The 20,257-nt window shown below is 50.2% G+C and overlaps 1 protein-coding gene across 1 annotated transcript in view; it reads left to right on the top strand.

The window, feature by feature from the left end:
- ncanb (neurocan b) overlaps positions 1–20,257 on the top strand; it is an 84,797-nt gene that overhangs the window by 24,286 nt on the left and 40,254 nt on the right. The window contains exon 10 of the mRNA XM_030371736.1: positions 13,605–13,721. Coding sequence (XP_030227596.1) covers positions 13,605–13,721 — 117 coding nt within the window. The remainder of the gene's footprint in view (positions 1–13,604; positions 13,722–20,257) is intronic.

Raw genomic sequence — 20,257 nt, 5'->3', positions numbered from 1 at the left:
CCTTTGTTCCAGCTCACTCATTAACTCATTCACAACGAGGCACATGCTGCCTCGTTATCAGTGCTCCAAAGAACTGTAAGTTATAGCTGTAAGAGCCAAGTAAGCTTCAGAGCTCCACCACAGCTGTATTTAGAGAGGGAGGAAGAGAGAGAGAGAGAGAGAGAGAGAGAGAGAGAGAGAGAGAGAGAGAGAGCGGGAACGACGTGTAGAAAACGAGACGGATAGGCAAGCAGACACGCAGCAACAGAGGAAGAGGAAGGAAGTTGATTGAGGTACAGAAGTTGTCAGCGGAGCAATTCTTGCCAATATTATTTTCATACTGGCTTATTAGCGCGGTGAATGTTTGTTGCTGTTGGCGAGGTAGGCTGTGTGATAAGACCAGCTGGCTGCAGCAGGGACGACAGTACGCAAAGTGCAAAGTAAACACGACCAAACACTAACCAAGCACTAACATCTGAAGACGGAGATTCAGAATATTGTCCTCTGTTTGAATTCACTCGTGTTCACTCTGAAACGTTATAGAGTAGACCTCCACTGAACAATAGGTCGTCCGATTCATAATGCAAGGTGATTCATTATTACTTTGTATATATATATCTATATTTGAACAAAAGGCACAGTGTGCTCTGGCTGTGGATGGACTCATTCTAAGAAAACTTGTTGGATTTTGACCTGAATAAATTGCTTTAAATTTCCAATATATCAACAGGTTGTAATCTAACATAAAATATGAGATATTCTCTGACGCTCTCTGTTGCGTAGAACAGAGAGACTCCTATGTATTCCTCACAATGCCTGTCCTTGCACTGTTATTATATACCCCGCACACGCACAAACACGCATGGGTTTCCCGGAGAGAGCACGGGAAAGTTCTAATGAAACGCGTCCTCTATAAGGGACGAATATGAGGGGCAGGAAGTTCTACAGGCGGACACACAGCGGACGGATATATAATCCTCTCTGGCGCCGTGTGAGACCGGGCCCTTTAAGACTATCTCATCTGACCCGGCTTTTTCGGACAAACACAGGGCATTGAGAGCCGATCAGATAATTTACCGGGCACAACTTCCTCCTCACTGACGGGCTGTCTCAACACCTCTATCCATCTCCTCTGCCTGTCCCCCTTGGAGGACGAAGAGTTACCAGAACATAAAACACACTGTATGAATATGCAGAGAGGTCTTTCGTTTTTTTGTGTTATAGTGGGTACTGTGTTTAATAATCAGAAATTGCTTCTCATTACAGGCTCCTTTGGCGGGTAAATGAACTGCAGCCTGTTGAGGCTTTTGAGTTCAGGGCACTGAAGTGTGAGTGGGTGAGACAATAACAATCACAAACGAATGTTAGCTATAATTAATCAAATAAATGTACAAATGTTAAAGTGCCCGGCCACACCGGCCCACTTAAAATAACATAACACAAATGAGCCTACAAGCTGTTCTACTCAACAGAGAGAGCCAGAGAAGATCTCGTACTTTGAGGTAATTTACAACCTGTTGATAAATGGGAAATTTAAAGCAATTGATCCTGGTCAATATCCCACAAGTTGGCTGTAATCGACTCAATCCACCGCCAGCCAGCATTGCGCCTCGTGTACAAATCTAAACAGGAATACGAGGAGATGATATCCGTGGGGTGGAACAGCTTCCGCCTAATGGCACAACAGACACAAGGCGGGCTCCATTATGCATGCAGTGCGCCCGGAGATATTTGAATAGCACATTCTGGCGAGACATCATTCTGGCGTTCCCATCCGGCGTGCGTGGTCAGCCGACGTTCCCCCTGTGAGGCGGGAACGCTGGTGCTCAGCATCAGATAATGGCAGGGCTGCCCGCGGTCGGGGTTGACTGGAGGAACGTGTGAATCGGAAAAACAAGAGTTTGTTTATGAGGCGTTTGTTTATATGTGTGTCTGGTTTTGGACACAGAGGAGAGATGGTGGAACGGGACGATTGGACCCGGTTGGGATTCTTGTTTGCTTGGTCGTCTTTCTCTCTCTCTTTCTCTGTGTCTCTCTCTCTCGCTCGCGCTCTTGCTCTCTCTCTCGCCTTTTGGCTAACAAGAAAAAAACAAAAGCAGGGCAGCGGATCTGTAGACCAGGACCTGAACCGTATATATCTTGCTATATTGCTCTTTGCATTGCTCTGTCTCTATATATATATCCCTCTTTCCCTCTCTTTATCCCTCTCTTTCTCTCAATCTCATTTTGTCTCTCTTTCCCTCTCTTTCTCTCTCTAATTGTCTCCTTGTCCCTCTTTCACTCTCTCTCTCTCTCTCTCTCTCTCTCTCTCTCTCTCTCTCTCTCTCTCTCTCTCACTCACTCACTCACTCACTCACTCACTCACTCACTCACTCACTCACTCACTCACTCACTCACTCACTCACTCACTCACTCACTCACTCTAGCTCCCTCCCTCTCTCACTCTAGCTCTCTCCCTCTTTCTCGCTCGCTCCCTCTCTCTCTCTCTCTCTCTCTCTCTCTCTCTCTCTCTCTCTCTCTCTCTCTCTCTCTCTCTCTCTCTCTCTCTCTCTCTCTCGCTCCCTCTCTCTCACTCTAGCTCCCTCCCTCTCTCTCTCTCCCTCTCCCTCTTTCACACTTTCTCTCTCTCTCTCCCTCTCCCTCTTTCGCTCTTTCTCTCCCTCTCCCCCTCTCCCTCCCTCTCCCTTTCACTCTTTCTCTCTCCCTCTCTCTCTCTCTCTCTCTCTCTCTCTCTCTCTCTCTTCCTCTGTCTTGCTCGCTCTCTCACTGGAGACAGTGCAAAGGCCCAGCAGGGCCCCTTGCCTGACACAATGTACTGCACACAGCCTCCCCCCTCCATGGTGGGAGGCGTAGGAAGCGTAGGTGGGTGGTCCCGGGGTACATTAGAGACCACCACGGAGAGCTCCGTCAGGAGGAAGAGCGTGGCGGGGATTATGAAGCATGAAGCGTGCGCGTGTGTGTGTGTGTGTGTGTTGCGTGCGGTAACAGGTTGGGGATTCATAAGAAATGGGCTGGAGATAGTGTTCGACTTGTAGACAGAGAATACAGCACGGTTCAGATGACAGGGATTAGAAGCGGTCGCCTGAGGCTGAGAGAGAGCAGGGGGGGAACGGGACCTTCGTGGAGTGCCACACAGACCCTTTGGCCAACATTAATTAGCAGCACTGCTGTCACAATAATAATGGTACAGCATGGAGGAAGGCACTATGAAATGTCACGGTACTCTCTGCATCAGTGTGTGCGTGTGTGACTGGGAATGTTTGCGTGCCAGAGTGAAATACAGCAAGACGTTGTACTTATGCACATATGTATGTGGAGGCAGGCGAACACACAAACTTCAGGCCATTAATATGAATAAATATGACAGTTTGTTCTTCTGAGAGAGAGAATGAGTGAGCGAATGAAAGGGAGAAATCCATCTCGCTGTGTGTCTCTTTCCCTCTAGCTCTCTCTCTCTCTTTCGCATTCTTTCTCTTTCTATCTTTCTCTCTCCCTCTCTCTCCATCCCTTGCTCTTGATCTACAATGAAAGTGTACTTGTAACTAGAGATATTCCCCTTGCATAAATCTTTCTTTACTTGTACATCTGACTTTGTTATTAGCCCTCAGCGCACTGCCACAATACGCCCCTGTAGATGTGTCTAAATAAGTAATGTAACAAGGGTAGAGCCAACGTCATATATAAACCATTGCATGAATAATGAATGCCATGCCCTGGTACACAAATCTTTTACACACCATCCAACCAGCTAGCCGTCCGATGAGACGAGATATTTGTGTTTGGGTCCAAACTACTACGATACAGCTCTGAGCTTCCGGGGGGTAAACTGTACAGAGGTCGACGGTCTCGCAGATGTTCCACCGGAGAGAAACTCGCATGCCGTAGTCATGGATGAAGCTTTCAGAAGGCTGTTTTCTTAATAAGTGTATTTCTACAGCCACGAGTCTACACAGTGTTTCCTACTGGGAAAAATTGACTAGCGCTGGCCGAGTTTGTGTTTGGTCTGTTAGCCAATTACACGCTCCCCCATCCAGGCCTTCAGCAGCATTAACGGTCGAAACAATTTCGAAGGGAAAGTGAGTGCAACGTCCCCGTTCACCCTGATTTGAACTCAGTAATCTAAAGTCTGACTTGTTAGACAGGCCCGAGACTATCTTACTGTCCATTCCAACCGTCCGTCTGTCTGTCAGAGAAATACAGATAATCCATTAATAAGGAAATGGAGGCATGCCGGGCTTCCACTGGGATGAACATTAGTCTTCTTTGCAGTCAGGTGGAGTTGGATTGGGTTGCGTCGCTCCACTGACTAATGTGGTGTGAAGCTCCTTTCAGCGATACAGAATCTTCCTCTTTTTGCTGAGTCAGGTCTCCAGCGTCATGGCTAATTGCTAGTCTCAGGGTTTTTTGTTGCATGTGTGAGTTGTAAATAGGTCTGTGTGTGTGTGTGTGTGTGTGTGTGTGTGTGTGTGTGTGTGTGTGTGTGTGTGTGTGTGTTTGGCTCATGCATTGTGACAAATTTACAGTTAATTAAAATAAGAGGTGAATTCTTCCACTGTTTGCGACAGTATACAAAACAAGATTTATGATTAGCTACAGTACATTGTTATTGAATATATTTTGCGGCTGTATAACATTTACATTTAATATGCTCACATACTGCTGTCGTCTGCATCACAGGCGCACAAACAAATGTAAATTAACTCAACCAGACTTGATAAACGGACTGCGCATTGTGCACTTCTACTCAATGTACAGGAGTGCTGAATCTTTCATTTTCTGCAGATATTCCACAATATCTCAAAGGCGCTATTTGAATCTTCCCACACACACACACACACACACACACACCTCTCCTCGAAGTAGGAGAACATTTTCCATGCAAGTGGAACGCTGGATCCTGGCAAAAACAAGCAGCGACCGGGGGCAATTAAAACCAACCTATCAACAGGCCTGGTGAGGATGGAATTCCATCCAGTCAGAACACAGCGTTCCCATGTGGTGTCACCTGAGGTCATGATCCGGACTCTAAGGCCCGTTAGATATCAAGTACTTTAATACCTTTTAAGAAGAACACCGGCTGACTACAGCAATGTAATATTTATGCTGCCTTACTAAATCCACGGTACAATTACGCTAACCACCTTGCACCTACTGCTCTGGCACAGAGGCACGCACGCTCGACTGTGGAGCTGTGCGCTCACACGCGGGTTGTTTATATCTGTGTGACGCACATGGCCGTAACTGCTCATTTTTCTCGCTGAAGCACTAATTTCTCTGAGCGTATCCTGCTTATTACTTTCCTCACAGAGTAATCCCGCCGCCGGACTCCACTGGCCAGAGGCTGTCGTTGAAGACTATTAATTCGGCTGAATCCTCAACAAAGTGTTCTTATAGTTAATTTACCTTACAAAATATTGGCTCGTCTGAGTTTTAATATCCAAATGGCCCCCCCGTTTATCTCATAAGGGGCCCGAGCGTTTGATTACGCCGCGGATTAATATTAATTCGTATTCATTTCCCCTCTTCAATGGGAGTTGATACAGGAGGCGGCTTCAGGAGGGGGGCAACAAACAAAGCAGGCCAAGGTGACATTCAGCCAGGGCACAGTGTGTGCCCTGGCAGCCTTCCCCCCCGCCTCGGTGAAACTCCAGCCGACCCCGCAGACAGCGTACAGCCGGCCGCTCTGGTGATATTCCATCCCAGGGCTCTGATTGGCGGCGGCGCTGCGTGCCAGAGAGGGCAGCGGCGGTAGTCTGGGTCCGGCGGGGGGGGCGGACACGCTGGCTCTTCATCGCCTGAACGTCCTCGGTGGCTAACCTCATTTGCGGCCAGAGGTGCAGAGTTCACCGTGGGACAGCCGGCCCCCCCCGCTGGATAACCGGGAGCTCAGCCCGGTGAACTGGTCTGAGGGTTAGGAGATTGTTAGAAAACAGGGAAAGCACAACCCCGGGTCTAGCCGTGGAAGCCCCGAGGCGCGCTGCTATTCAGACGACCGGGGAGCTGGCATCATTAGTGGAGGTGTGTGGGAGCAAGGCAGGTCACACAAAATGAACACAAAGCTATGGACTAGTGGATCTCAAATCTTCACATGCTTTGGTTTATAATCCCTCCCTCTCTCTCTTTCGTTCTTCTCTCGCTACCTCTCTCTCTCTTACTATCCCTCTTTCTTTCTTTTTACATTGATGCATTTAGCAGACGCTTTTATCCAAAGCGACTTACATTAGTTAATACACACATTGACCCACCGACGGCAGAGTCAACCATGCAAGGCGACAGCCGGCTCATCAGGAGCAGTAAGGGTTAAGGGTCTTGCTCAGGCACATCAACACTCAACTAGGAGAAGCTGGGGATCCAACTAGCAACCTTTTGGTCACAAGACAACTGCTCTACCTCCTGAGCTAAGCCGACCCCTCTGTCTCTGTCTCTCTCTTTCTCTGTCTCTCTCTTTCTCTCCCTCATTCTTTCTCTGTCTCTCTCTTTCTCTAACTCTCTCTTTCTCTCCCTCTCTCTTTCTCTGTGTCACTCTCTTTCTCCCTCTCTCTCTCTGTCTCTGTCTCACTCTCTTTCTCCCTCTCTCTCTCTGTCTCTGTCTCACTCTCTTTATCTCCCTCTCTCTCTTCCTCTGTCTCCCCCCCCCCTGTCCTTCTCTCTGTCTGTCTCCCTCTCCCCGTCTTCCCTGCTCGCCGCCTCTCGCCCACACACCGCTCGACCCCTCTGTAAATCACTCAGCGCGCTGGCGTCGCGAGGTTCGAGGCGGGGTCGGTGCCAGTGCACACTGTACCGGAGCAGAAGAATTGCCATCAATATTGGAGCAGAAATGGGTTTCATATTTCCTTGGCTGTGCGATCTGCACCGGCGGTGGCAGTAATTGTAGCCTCATCTGGACCTGAGTGAGCCGTCTGTCTGGAGAGGACACCGTAATACCGGGATCATATAACGACCTGTGTCTCCTCCGAGGCCTTTACCTATCTGCTACCGACTGTGTGTGTGTGTGTGTGTAGGTGTGTGTGTGTGTGTGTGTGTGTGTGTGTGTGTGTGTGTGTGTGTGTGTGTGTGTGTCTCTCTCTCTCTTTCTCTCTCTTTCTCCGTCTTGCTCTTGCTCTCTTAATCTCGCTCTCTCTCTCGTTCTCTCTCTCCATCTCTCTCCTGCTGTCACCGCGGTGAGATAAACCCTGGGGCAGCCAGAGACTTCGGGATGATTGGTCAAAGGTTACAGTGACACACTGTGTCAGTGCTGCTGACTTGTTTGTTTTACCTTTTGCAATAAAAGGGTGGTCAGGGGCACTCTGGCGAAAAATACCGGAGACACTAAAAACAAACTCAAGGCACGACTTTACACGCGTCGGCGACCGCGCGGAGGAAAGCGATGTGGCAGAACTTATTTCAAATGTTGATTTTACAGAAGGGGACAGTTTTACGATGAGTGATGAAAGCGTTTCGACTGCCGCCACGGAGACGCAGATGTGATATCTGATGCATCAAGACTCCGGCGTGTCACAACATCATTAAATTCGTACAACGGATGTGCATGCCGGCCCGTCATGCAAGACACATTACGAAGTCCGCCTCACTCTCGAACCTCATTACGCCGTCCTTATGATGATGACTTATGTATTTTTTAGCGCGCCATTGCAACTTAATGCAGCCATCCATATAGTATCGCTCATGTATATGGATCCCTTCCGAGCTCGGGTAAATGCAAGGGATGTAACATTAAAGTTTAAGAGGGCTGCTTTGGTCGTGGCCATGCGATGGCCTATCCCACTCAGATAGGCCGATGTGTAACTGGCGGAGCTGTGAGTCCTCTCTCCGCAAAGCTATTACAAGCTTCAGCAACCATAAGGGTGAGGGCACGGAGGTGTGTGTGTGTGTGTGTGAGTGTGTGCGTGTGTGCGTGCGTGCGTGCGTGCGTGCGTGTGTGTGTACACACAAGCGGGCATACAATCATATAACCGGACTCGTTGGCTCGTCCCTCGGCTGCCGGCTTTATGAGGCTGTGGGAGATTCTCCCCCCTATTGCAATCCCCTGTTCCAGTCGACTTTACAGTCGACGCACATTTTGTTCACGTCCACAGCGGGACTGTGCGCCCCCACGTACGCTTTAACACAAAGATAATCTCTTTTTCACCATGAACCCACGGTGACCCTTGGGTAGCCCGGTAAAAGGCTCCAGTCTGGCTGACATGATATTCAGCTCTAATGCTGTCCTACCTGGGAGGTGGGTCTGGAAAACCAAGCTTCTATGAAGCTCAGATATCCCTCCCATCGCAGTCTGCTGCATTCTTTGCTCCTGTGTTTCTGTTTTTCCTCGTTCTGCCTTTGCTACAATTTTTCACCCTTAAATGTTTTTCATGGTTTCTCATGTTCTTGTTTTTTAATTTTTTTTCTTTCTTCTTTCTTTCTTTATCCCTTCCTCTTATCTCTCTCGCCCTCGCTCTTTCTTGCTCTCTCTCTCTCCCTCTCTCTCTCTCTCCCCATCTCTCTCTCTCTCTCTCTCTCTCTCTCTCTCTCTCTCTCTCTCTCTCTCTCTCTCTCTCTCTCTCTCTCTTTCTCTCTCTCTTTCTCTCTCTCTCTCTCTCTCTCTCTCTCTCTCTCTCTCTCTCTCTCTCTCTCTCTCTCTCTCTCTCTCTCTCTCTATCTTTGCCTCTTTCTCACTCTCTTGCCCTCCATCTCTCTCCCTCGGTGATGCTCTCTGTCAAACAGTACACTCCCATAGTCTGAATAGGGAAAGAAGTCCTATTTCAGGACCGTGTAATTAATCATCCACTCAGCAGCAACTAGCACTGAAGGAGGATAGTGGTGCACTCCTCAACCCTCTCTCTCTCCATCCTCCCTCTCTCTCTCCCCCCGTCCTCTATCTCTCTCTCTGTCTCTCTCTCTCTCTCCCTCTGTCTCTCTCTCTGTCTCTCTCTCTGTCTCTGTCTCTCTCTCTCTCTCTCTCTCTCTGTCTCTGTCTCTCTGTCTCCCTCCCTCGCTGTCTCTCTGTCTCTCTCTCTGTCTCCCTCCCTCTCTCTCTCTCTCTCTCTCTCTCTCTCTCTCTCTCTCTCTCTCTCTCTCTCTCTCTCTCTCTCTCTCTCTCTCTCTCTTGTCTTCCATCTCTCAGATTTGTAATAGCCTTTGCCAGACTGATTCGGTACCACCCTGTATTTCACCTGGGTTTCGTGACCATCATTGGCGGTAATTCACCGTCATTGGAGGTAATTCACACCAGCCGAGAGACTATTAAGCATCCCGCTTCGACAGCATTCGCCATCACAACAAAATTACCCAATTACACCCATTTAGAGGAGGAGCGCATGTCTGTGTTTCGCAGACCCTTAAGGTGGGGTTGGGTTTGTTGGATGTGACTGCGAATTAGGTCACTGTGAATGATAGTGTGTGTGTGTGTGTGTTTGTGTGTGTGTGTGTGTGTGTGTGTGTCTGCATGTGTGTGCGTGTGTGTGCGTGTGTGTCTGCGTGTGTGTGTGTGTGTGTCTGCATGTGTGTGCGTGTGTGTGTGTGTGTCTTTCTGTTTCGCGCCCGTCCTCTGTGAAGAAATGCTGGCCTTAGAAGAACAGAGCATCGCTGCACGCATGCACTTTTTTTGGCATACATTTGTTTCACGCGGCACACATTTGCAGAATGAGCGCATTTAACAACCCGGTGTCATCTTATGAGCTGACGTGGATGTCACGCGCTATGTCAGCAGACTGCCGCGGGAAGACGGAGGGTGAGGACTGCGGCCTCATTGGTGTGTAATAGGTCGTCACTAACTGTCTGCCGAGCGAATCAATGAGCTGATTCACCACAGTACAGTAGCGCTGTCCTCGAGTGCTCTCGCCATCACTCTGGCTTGCTTGTTAAAGTGCACATGTCTTTATTTGTAAATCCTCCTTCTCTTCCTACCTTTCCACCTCTTTGAACTGCAGGCCGTAGACACCGATTTTCGGAGTCACAGTTACATGCACGCATGCGCACACACGCGCACGCACACTCACTGACTCACTCCCTCGCTCTCAGTCCCTCACTCACTCATTCACTCACTCACTCTCTCGCACTCTCACACTCTCTCACACTCACCAACATACACACACACAGATGCGGGAAATACGCTTCACATATAGCATTAACACACAATAATAAAAGTTTTGTATGGACTCGAGTTGGATGGCTAATCATCCCTTTTATGGCAATGGATCCATCAGCGCTAACCTTACAGTCCTAAATGCAAGTTTTTCTTTACTTTTAATGTGGGCAATGAAAGCTCCTACACAAAGTTATTACGGATAGCGGCTAAATATAGTTTGTGTATTTTGCCGTTGCCGTTCCCGACATGTAGTGCTCAGAGTCCCAGTCCCCCGGCTCCGGGAATGGCTCTTGTCAAGACAATCTTTATTTATAAAACCGCGCTTGGTGCAACAAAGAACCACACTGTGCTTAATTTGTGCTCCTGAGGTTGTGGCTCGGTGAAGATAATCAGTACAGTAAAATTAGCCCTGGTACACACAACGTGGTACGCAATTAAAATACACGTAACGATACACACGTACACATGCAGAAACACGCGTTTATACCATGCGCACACACGGAAACATAGTTATGCAAAGGGACACATTACACACTCACACTCACACTCACAAACCCATACACATATTTATAGAAACACTCACACACATATATACACATACAAATAAATGATGCACACATGCACATTTATAGACACACGTGTGCACAATTATGCACATTCATACAAAAAAACAATCACAGATATATATACACACACGCACGCAGGCACACACACACACACGCACACATTTATACAAATATGTTTACACACACAACAAAACAGAAAAGCAGTATTAGGCTTTCTATGAAGACCAATTGCCTTGGGGTAACTAATGGGCCCACACGTACAGAGGCTCTCTCTGCCGCTTCCGTTCCACGTGCACTGCAGAGTCGTACCATACTGCTTGTTAAGATATGCTTACGTTTGGTTTTAAAGGTCACATGGCTGAAAACAATGAGCCTTTTCCAAATGTTTTCTGCCATTGTTTCAATTTGCTATTCAATTCAGTGCCTCCCCCACAATGGGGCCCCTACCTCCATAACGAGGGGAGGGGCCCCTATCTCCATAACGAGGGAGGGGCCCCTACTTCCATAACTAGGGAGGGGCCCCTACTTCTATAACTAGGGAGGGGCCCCTACTTCCATAACGAGGGGGGGGGGCTCTATCTCCATAACAGGGGAGGGGCCCCTACTTACATAACTAGGGAGGGGCCCCTACCTCCATAACAGGGGAGGGGCCCCTACCTCCATAACTAGAGAGGGGCCCCTACCTCCATAAAAAGGGAGGGGCCCCTACCTCCGTAACGAGCGAGGGGCCCCTGCCTCCATAACGAGCGAGGGGCCCCTGCCTCCATAACGAGCGAGGGGCCCCTACCTCCATAACTAAGGAGGGGCCTCTACTTCCATAACGGGGAAGTGGCCCCTACCTACATAAAGGGGGAGGGCCCCCTACCACCATAACGAGGGAGGGGGCTCGACCCCAATAGGAAAGAAGTGCAGCGTGCGTTACCCTTATACGTCCCCCAGCCGTGTGTGACTCACCCTGAGGAGCGGAGGCAAGCACCGCTTCAAAAGACGGATAAACACACACTCACTCACACACCCACACACACCCACACACTTGCACATTTACACAAACCAACACGCATCGATACTATACAAACACGCAGACGGCGGTTCCGCTGATGCCAGGAGGTGAACTTTTATCTCCCTGCTCATACATCATTAAGAGAGTCTGGCAGTTATTATGGAAGATGCTCTGGCAGATTGTGTCAGAGGCTCCCGTGCTATCAGGACTGGATAATAAAACGACACTTAATCTACCCGGCTGCCCGCCGTGTTGCTGAACATGCACATTCACGTGCACATACACGAACACAAAACGCACATCCGCACGCACAAACGCACACCTTCGTTACACCCTCTTCGCAACTGTTTTTGAAGCACTGTTTCTAATCTGAACTGATCTAATCACTCTCCTCAATTGTTAGTGTGTACGCGCACCCACATACACGCACACAAACACATACACTTCGGTAAACGCTCATGCATGCATGCTCACACCCAGATTCACACGTACCACACTCGGATAAGCATGCTTAGCATTCAGATAGGCACCCTCACACAAAGTGTATGATAGACTAAAAATACAGGCACACACACACACACACACACGCACACACACACACACACACACACACACACACACACACACACACACACACACACACACACACACACACACACACACGCGCACACACACCAACGAAAATAACAACCCAGGGTGCACTCTAGTCGTCCTTGTCAGATCCTCCTCCCCTCCCCGCCTCATCCTGAATACAAGGGAAATAATTACGACTTAATCTTCATATTACCGCCAAGCTCGGCCCCCGAAACTTCTCCCTGAAACAGCGGTAGAGTTATAGCCCAGGCCAGGTAGCAGGGCTTTATCACCGTCCCTGCAGCGCTTGTAATGCGCTATAAAAATAGGTGCCCGCCGATGTGCCCGACTGGGCAATGATCAGCTAATTTAGTGGGTCTCAGTTGTGTGGTTGAGTGTACGTGTTTATGTGTGTGTGTGTGTGTGCTTGTGTGTGTGTGTGCGTGTGTGCGTGCGTGCATGTCTGTATGTTGTGTGTTTGTGCGTGTGCGCGTGCTGGCAGCCCCGTGTCTTTTTGCCTGCCAGGCATCGGTCATGATAAAACGGGACTGTGACAGACGTCACAACAGCCAATCGGTCACCTGGAGACTAGGTACAGGAAGTGGGCGGTGGTGGACAGGGCGGGCCCTCCCCCCCCTGTCCCATGGCACCCCCCCCCCCCCCCCCCCCCCCCCTCCCTCCCTTATTCCACACACTGTCTCCCCCACCCTCGCTCTGTCTCCGCCACACCCTTGCAGACAGTAGAACCTGTGAGAAAAGCGGCATAGAGCGATATTAGCAGAGTTTGTCTATGTCGGAGGCTCTCTTCCACTGTGTGTCACTGCACCCTCTTTGGTAAAAAGAGAATTCTAAACGTGCGTTTGTCTCACACTGTCTATTTTCATCTTGCTAATTAACCCTTGTCCCTTCTCTCCATTCCTCCATCGCAACCTCTTCCCTCCCCATGCTTCAATCTCTCTCTCTTAATCTGTTTTACCCCTCTCCTAACTATTTCCATCCACCTCTATGTCTCTCTCTTTCTTCCACCTCTATCGCTCTCCCTGACCTCTCTCTCTCCCTGACCTCTTTCCTTCTCTCCCTCACCGCCTACCTCTCCCCTATCTCGCTCTCTCGCTCCCTCTCACCTCTCACTCTCCCCCTCACCTCCCTCTCAACGTTTGTCTCCGTCTCTCTCTATCCCTGCATTCTCTCTCCCATCTCAACTGTCTATCGCGTCTTCCTCCCTCTCTCTCACTCCCTCCTCTCTCTCCCTTTCTCTCACCACCTCCTCTCTCACTACATCCTCTCTCTCCCTCTCTCTCTCTCTACCTCTCTCTCTCTCCCTCTCTCTCTCTCTCTCTCCCTCATCGACTCTCCCTCATCACCTCTCCCTCCCTCTCTCTCCCCCCTGCCCCCCCCCGTCCCCCTCCTGACCGTTCAGTGGAGAAGGACCCGTGCCAGACCAACCCGTGCCTCCACGGAGGCAGGTGTCTGCAGGAGGGGGACGGCTACAGCTGCTACTGCCCCCAGGGCTTCTCTGGAGAGAGCTGCGAGATCGGTGAGTCACGGCCGGGCCGAGGTCGCCACACAGCCAAGGTCACACACACCCACCTCAGGGGGGGGTCGGGGGCGACAGACGCTCAGCCCATGAGGCGTGTCTGGGGGTGGGGGGGGGGTGAGCGTTGAGGGAGGCATATGCTGGTGTAACATCTACCGGAGGAAGGCTGAACCTGGCAGACGGGTACAAAGGGCGCTCCGTGAGCCTGTGCTCGGCCTCTGTGTTGTTGTTTTTGTTTGGGTTCTTCTTCTGCTGGGGATTGGTGGCTGCTCTGTGAGGCTTTTGTGGATCCGGCCTGGATATGGCGAGCGGGGGGGGGGTGGGGGGGAGGGCGGCCGGTGGTCTAGTTTCCATCTCAACCAAACTTAATGAGGCGCATCCTTACAGTTTACTGTGCCTGGGCAGCCATGTGTGCTGTGTGTGCATGTGTGTTTGCGTGCGTTTGCGTGTGCCTTTGTGTGTGGGTATGTATGTGGGTGTTTCCCTATGCATCCATGTGTGTGTGTGTGTGTGTGTGTTTTCATGTGTGTGTGTGTATATGTATGTGGTTGTTTGAGTGTGCCTTTGTGTGTGTGTGGGTGTTCCTATGCATCCACGTGTGCGTGTGTGCGTGTGCATTTGTGTGTGCATTTGTGTGTGTGCCTGTACTTATGTGGGTGCTTGTCTATGCATCCACGTGTGTGTGTGTGTGTGTGTGTGTGTGTGTGTGTGTGTGTGTGTGTGTGTGTGTGTGTGTGTGTGTGTGTGTGTGTGTGTGTGTGTGTGTGTGTGTGTGTTGGGAGGCGGGGGTGGGGTCATGCACCCGTGCGCTCACCCGTGTGAGCCTCTCTTCCTCTTCTTCTTCTTCGTCGCGGCCCTCCGTGTGCACCCGGACGCGGGGCCCCACAGGGGCCCTGAGAGCGGCCCTGGATGGAGCCGCTGATTGCAGGGTGAGGACTCGCGGCACACGCGGCCGATCAGGACGGAGAGGGAACAACAAACCGGAAGAGCAATAAAAGCGCCGGTTCCTCACTGGAGCCGTCAGCAACGGCCGAAGCACCTGAAGTGACTTCCTCATCTCCTTCAGTTTTACCGTTTTGGTTTTATGGCGCAGCTTTGGACGGGAGCAGAACGACCAGCGGGAGCCCCCCCTGGCCTGGCTCGATGAGCCCTTCCCCACCTCACGAGGAGAGGTGCTTGTTGACAGTGCAATGTATTTGTATTGATTCTGGTTACCGGCCAAAGCACTGTGGTTGCAGCCATAGCAAATATTGGATTATGCCAATGTAGTTTGATAGAGTGAAAGCCCCCTTGCGCCTCGTTGCCTGCGGCTCTTGCAGCCCGCAGACCTAGCCTGCTTCCTTTATTCTGAAGTAATAAAAAAGGTTTGTTGTTTGGCTTAACAGGATATGGTCGATTCAGGACTCCATGAAGACATTGAACGTTGGCTTGTACGTAGAGCGACTTGCCCTTATTAACCATTTTAAGAGCATACGGACTGGAGCCTAGGGCCGTACATATTCATCAGCTGCCTTGATCCGGCATTTCACAGGTCATAACCGAAGGTCAGAGGTCAGAGGTCAAGCGGACAGCATGGTCCCGAGTCTGGTTATCAATAACCTTTTATTGCTCCAGCTGTGTGTGTGTGTGTGTGTGTGTGTGTGTGTGTGTGTGTGTGTGTGTGTGTGTGTGTGTGTGCGCGCATGTGCGTGCGTGCGTGTGTGCGTGCGTGCGTGCGTGCGTGCGTGCGTGCGTGCGTGCGTGCGTGCGCGCGTGATAATCCCTATGGCATTTGGAATCAGCGGCATCAATAATATGTGGGTGGATACCAGCCAAACACATGAATAAGACATGTGGGTTTGTATTGATTTTTCCGAATACCGTTATTCCCGCGCCGGTTGAAAAAGCATTAAATCGACATTAAAAATCTAATAGGACGTTCACAAAAAAGAGAGGAAAGCCGTTTTCAAATAATATCTCTTAAAAACACTTTATCATTGATCTGTACTACATTTGACTTACGCACTACACTCTCCCCTTCAGTGTTAAGTGGTGTGAGATAATACAGTTAATCAGCTTAAACGTCTCTGCTGTGTGTAATATTAATTAAAGACAAGGACAAAGAGGTCAATGCAGGATAACCATAACCACCCTGATCCAGCGCTGTAACGCTGTTGGTTCAGCGCCCGTGGAGCCTGTTTAAACTCAGAGAGGCTCTTACACGGGGGTTTGCATGGGGAATGGATGATACAATAAAACAGCAGGGAAGGATCTTTAAATGTTGGAACAAGCTCCTCACAAGGCTTTCCGCTCTCCATACGATGTTGAATGAGCAGAATGTGATAGAGTGCACCATTAGTGGACACTGGCCAGTGGTTCACGATGAGGTGCATAATATCTATTACCCCTTCTAATTCTGCTCTGTATTATGCTGGTGCTTTTAAGCTTAATACACACGCTGTAAAACAACAACAACACTGCGACTCCACACATCATCTCAGATCTGCAATGGTTTGGAGGGGAAAATGGAGTTTAGGGGAGCTGGATTATTGATGGCTTCCCTTTTAACTTTGTGGTCTTTGGTTAATATTTATGAGGCTGAGCGACACGAGAAACAAGAAAGAGGACGATAGGACTATGGAACAACTCGACACGACCCGCGGTCCTTTTCCGAATGCTGTGTATGTCGTTCATCTTGAATCTTGAATCTTGACACAAACTTGCAAGTTTCCTGAACGTATTTCGAAATGTTGTCTCTCTCTCTCTCTCTCTCTCTCTCTCTCTCTCTCTCTCTCTCTCTCTCTCTCTCTCTCTCTCTCTCTCTCCTCTCTCCCCTCTCCCCTCTCCCCTCTCCCCTCTCCCCTCTCTCTCCTCTCTCCTCTCTCCTCTCTCTCTCACCTCTCCCTCCCTCCCTCTCTCTCCCTCATCATCTCTCCCTCCCCCCTGTCGTCCCCCCCCCTGACATTTTGTCAGTGCGTCCTTTGTTTTAAGGTCAACATCAGTCATTACTGTTACTTCTTAATGTGTTCAAATTCTCTCTCGCAGTCTCACAGCATTTATCCTCCTGAAGGTTTTTTCGTGAGGCTTTCATGGAGTGCAATCTTGTTTGGCGCATTTGCATTTTCTTTTTTCGCTGCAGAACGAGGAAATGCATTAACCTGCGTCTGAGCACGGGCCGGCCTCTCTCCGTGATGCTGAACGCAGCTGCGCCCCTTGGTTAGCGGGGGCCCACCGCGGCGCGGCTCCCCCCTGAAAGGCTCCAATCAGCCCGTTAGTTGGCGGGCAGGAAGGAGGGCTGCAGCGGGCCCTTCTTGCGCTCTCTGGAGCTGTGATCGCGGCTCAAAACCTCTCAGAGTTGATTACTTTTGACAAGTTTGGCGTGTAGATCAACAGTTTGTCTGTGCAGAAGTGACTGCCTGTCAGTTGGACGCGTGCCTCCGGCTGATTATACGTCTGTCTGGCCGGGGGTAGGGTGAGACATGGGGGGCACCTTGGGAAGCCCCTTCAACCACCTCTGTCATCCTGGCTATCTGTCTGTCTCTCCGTCCGTCAATCTGTCTATCCATGTCTGTCTGTCCGTCAATCTTGAAGGGTCTGTCTATCCATCTGTTTTCTGCTTTGCTGTCTGTCTTTTCTGTCTCCTCTTTCTCTCTGGCTGCCTGTCTGTCTGTCTGGACATGTCTGTCTGTCCGTCCGTCAATCTTGCGGTATTTCCGTCTGCCTTTGCAGTCTCTGTCACTCTGTCTTTCGGTCTTCCTTTTCTCTCGTTGCCTACTTTGCTGTCTCCGTCTCCTCTGTCTATCTGGCTATCTGTCTGTCTGAATATCTGCCCACGTGTCTGTCTGCCGTCTTGCGGTCTTTATGTCGACCATTGTCTCCGGTCTCCGTCTACCCGTGTGTCTGTCTGCTTCGCTCTTTGTCTTCCTGTCTATCCGTCCGTCTATCTACCGGGCTGTCTGTCTGTCTTTGTGTCCCTCGTCTCCTACTTTGCTGTCTCTGTCTATCCGTATGTCCATGCATCCGTCCGTCCGTTTGTCCGTTTGTCCGTCTGTAAGGCAAAAGGCGTGTGTGTCTGGGTGGTGAGTCAGCACTTTAACCAGACGCTGAGTCTCCGCCGCCACCCCAGCAGTCTCTCCCTTTCCTTCTTTAAGCATTCCTCCTCTTCCTACTCTTCCTCCTCTTACTCCTCTTCCTCCCTCCCCCACCTCCTAAATCCCTGAAGGGATTTTAAGGCGCTGGTAGAAAATGTGCAACTCTGCCGGATCCATTCTCTGGGCTTACAGTAGACTTGAACATGACGCATGGCAAGTGAGAGGTTACCATGGAGATGAGTCTGCAGTTATTGTTTTTGTTTGTTTTTGGGTGGGTTCTTTTGTCCTTCAGTGGAGAGCAGTTAGGCAGCGAGGTACGGAATGGAGAAGGCCAGAGCGAATGATGCACATCTTCTTCTTCAAAATGTTTTCTTTCTTTCTAAAACGGCGACCACAGCGAGACGAGCCAGGATAAACACAGCACAGCACGAGTGTGTGTGTCCATCGATTTTGTCCGTTGGCCGCTGAAATGTCGTCCCCGCGGGCGTTACACACAGAGCTCAAGGCTGTCCCACACACCGACGTCGCCCCCCCCCCCCCCCCCCCCCCCCCCCGGTCGCTAAACGCCCCACCCCCCGTTGCTACACCCCCCACCGACTCCAATTTCCCCCGCTTGCCCCTAATTGAAAATGAATTCAGGCCCGACCTCCGCTGTCTAAAACCAACAAATCACTCTTGACTCCTAACGTTTCACTCCCTCCCTCCCCCCCTCCTCCCTCTCTCCTCCCTTCCTCCTCCCTCCCTCCCTCCCCCCCCCCCCGACCCACCACACTCATGGAGCCACACGCAGGCAAACAAACACAAGCCTTCAAACAGTGCAGCCATCCAAGCAGTAGTAGACGACTAGGGCTACGATACCACACATCACAGACACACACACACACAGACACGCACACACACACACACACACACACACACACACACGCACACACACACACACACACACACACACACACACACAAACAAACACAGGCACACAGGCACACATCACAACCGAACACACACACACATCACACACACACACACACACAAACACAAACATACTCACACATACTCAAACACAGGCACACATCACAACACACACACACAGACACACACACACACTGGCACACATCACAAAGACACACACTCACACACAGAGATACATCAATATCAAACACACACACACAAACACACACATCACAACCAAACACACACACACATACTCACACACATCAATATCAAACACACACACAAACACACACATCACAACCAAACCCACACACACACAGGCGCACATCACAACCAAACCCACACACACACAAGCAGACACACACACACACACACACACACACACGCACACAGAAAAGCACGACAATGTAATAGCACACTCAAACACAAGCTTACACCAACAAAGGAATAACTCCATTCGCTTATACGAGTGTGCATATATAAAGACACACACACACACACACTCGCAAATACACACACCTACACATGAGCAACAACCAGTAAGCAAAGAGCAATGCCCTCGTCACACCTGACAGGCTGGGAGTCACGCTGATCCACAGGTGATGTGGAACACTTTCATGTCAATTTCAGCAGAATAAATTGGATAGCAACTTTTCTTGTCCTTTGCGCTAAGCCGTGTCCTTGTGTTTTGTATTTCTGTCTTTTTCCTACCACTGCGAGAAACATAACATCGGGGAGAAAAAAAAATCATGTTATTTATTTCATGGAAGCGCGCTTCCCAACTGCACGGATTACATCTTCATGTTCTGTTGCTTCACCATTTCTCTCTCGCTCTCTCTCTCGCCCTCTCTCTCTTTTATTCCCTGTCCCAGCTCCCATCCGCCGCTCATATCCTGTAGTTTATTAGGGAACGCTGCCTTCCCTCTCTCGCTTTTCTCTCTCGCCATCCCCCCCTCTCCCCTCTCTCCATCCCCCCCTCTCCCCTCTCGCCATCTCCATCTCTCCCCTCTCGCCATCTCCCCCCTTCTCCCCTCTCTCCATCCCCCCTCTCTTCATCTCCTCTTTCCCCTGTGATCATTTCTCCTCTTCCCAATTTCTTTAACCACCAACCCTCCCTGCGCCCGTGTTTATTATTTCTCACACTCTGTCACTGTTTTACACCCCCCCCCCCCCCCCTTCCCCCCCCATGTCATCTCCCCTCTTCCAAAACCATCTGTTACTCTGTTTTCCATCTCCTCCCGTTTAGCTTCTTTTCACACACCTCCCTCCGCCCACACCCTCCCTCTCTGTCCCCGTTCCAGCGCGGCGTTGGCAGAGGAGCCGAATTGAAATTACACCGCAGCACAGAGCAAGATTCGGAGGTTGAAGGAAGAAGGCACCTGCCCCTCCTTCCCCAATCTCTTGTCTCTGTTAATACATTTAATTTCCTGCCAAACATCCTCCCACCCATCGGAATCCCTGGCCGATGTGTCCTTCCTCTTCTGCAAACACCCCTCCCGTTCTCTGTCTATCTCC

Source organism: Gadus morhua, chromosome 12, assembly GCF_902167405.1.
Source record: "Gadus morhua chromosome 12, gadMor3.0, whole genome shotgun sequence".
Classification (NCBI taxonomy): Eukaryota; Metazoa; Chordata; class Actinopteri; order Gadiformes; family Gadidae; genus Gadus; species Gadus morhua.
The sequence above is the reverse complement of the archived record's forward strand: the minus strand, read 5'-3'. Positions and strand labels throughout refer to the sequence as shown.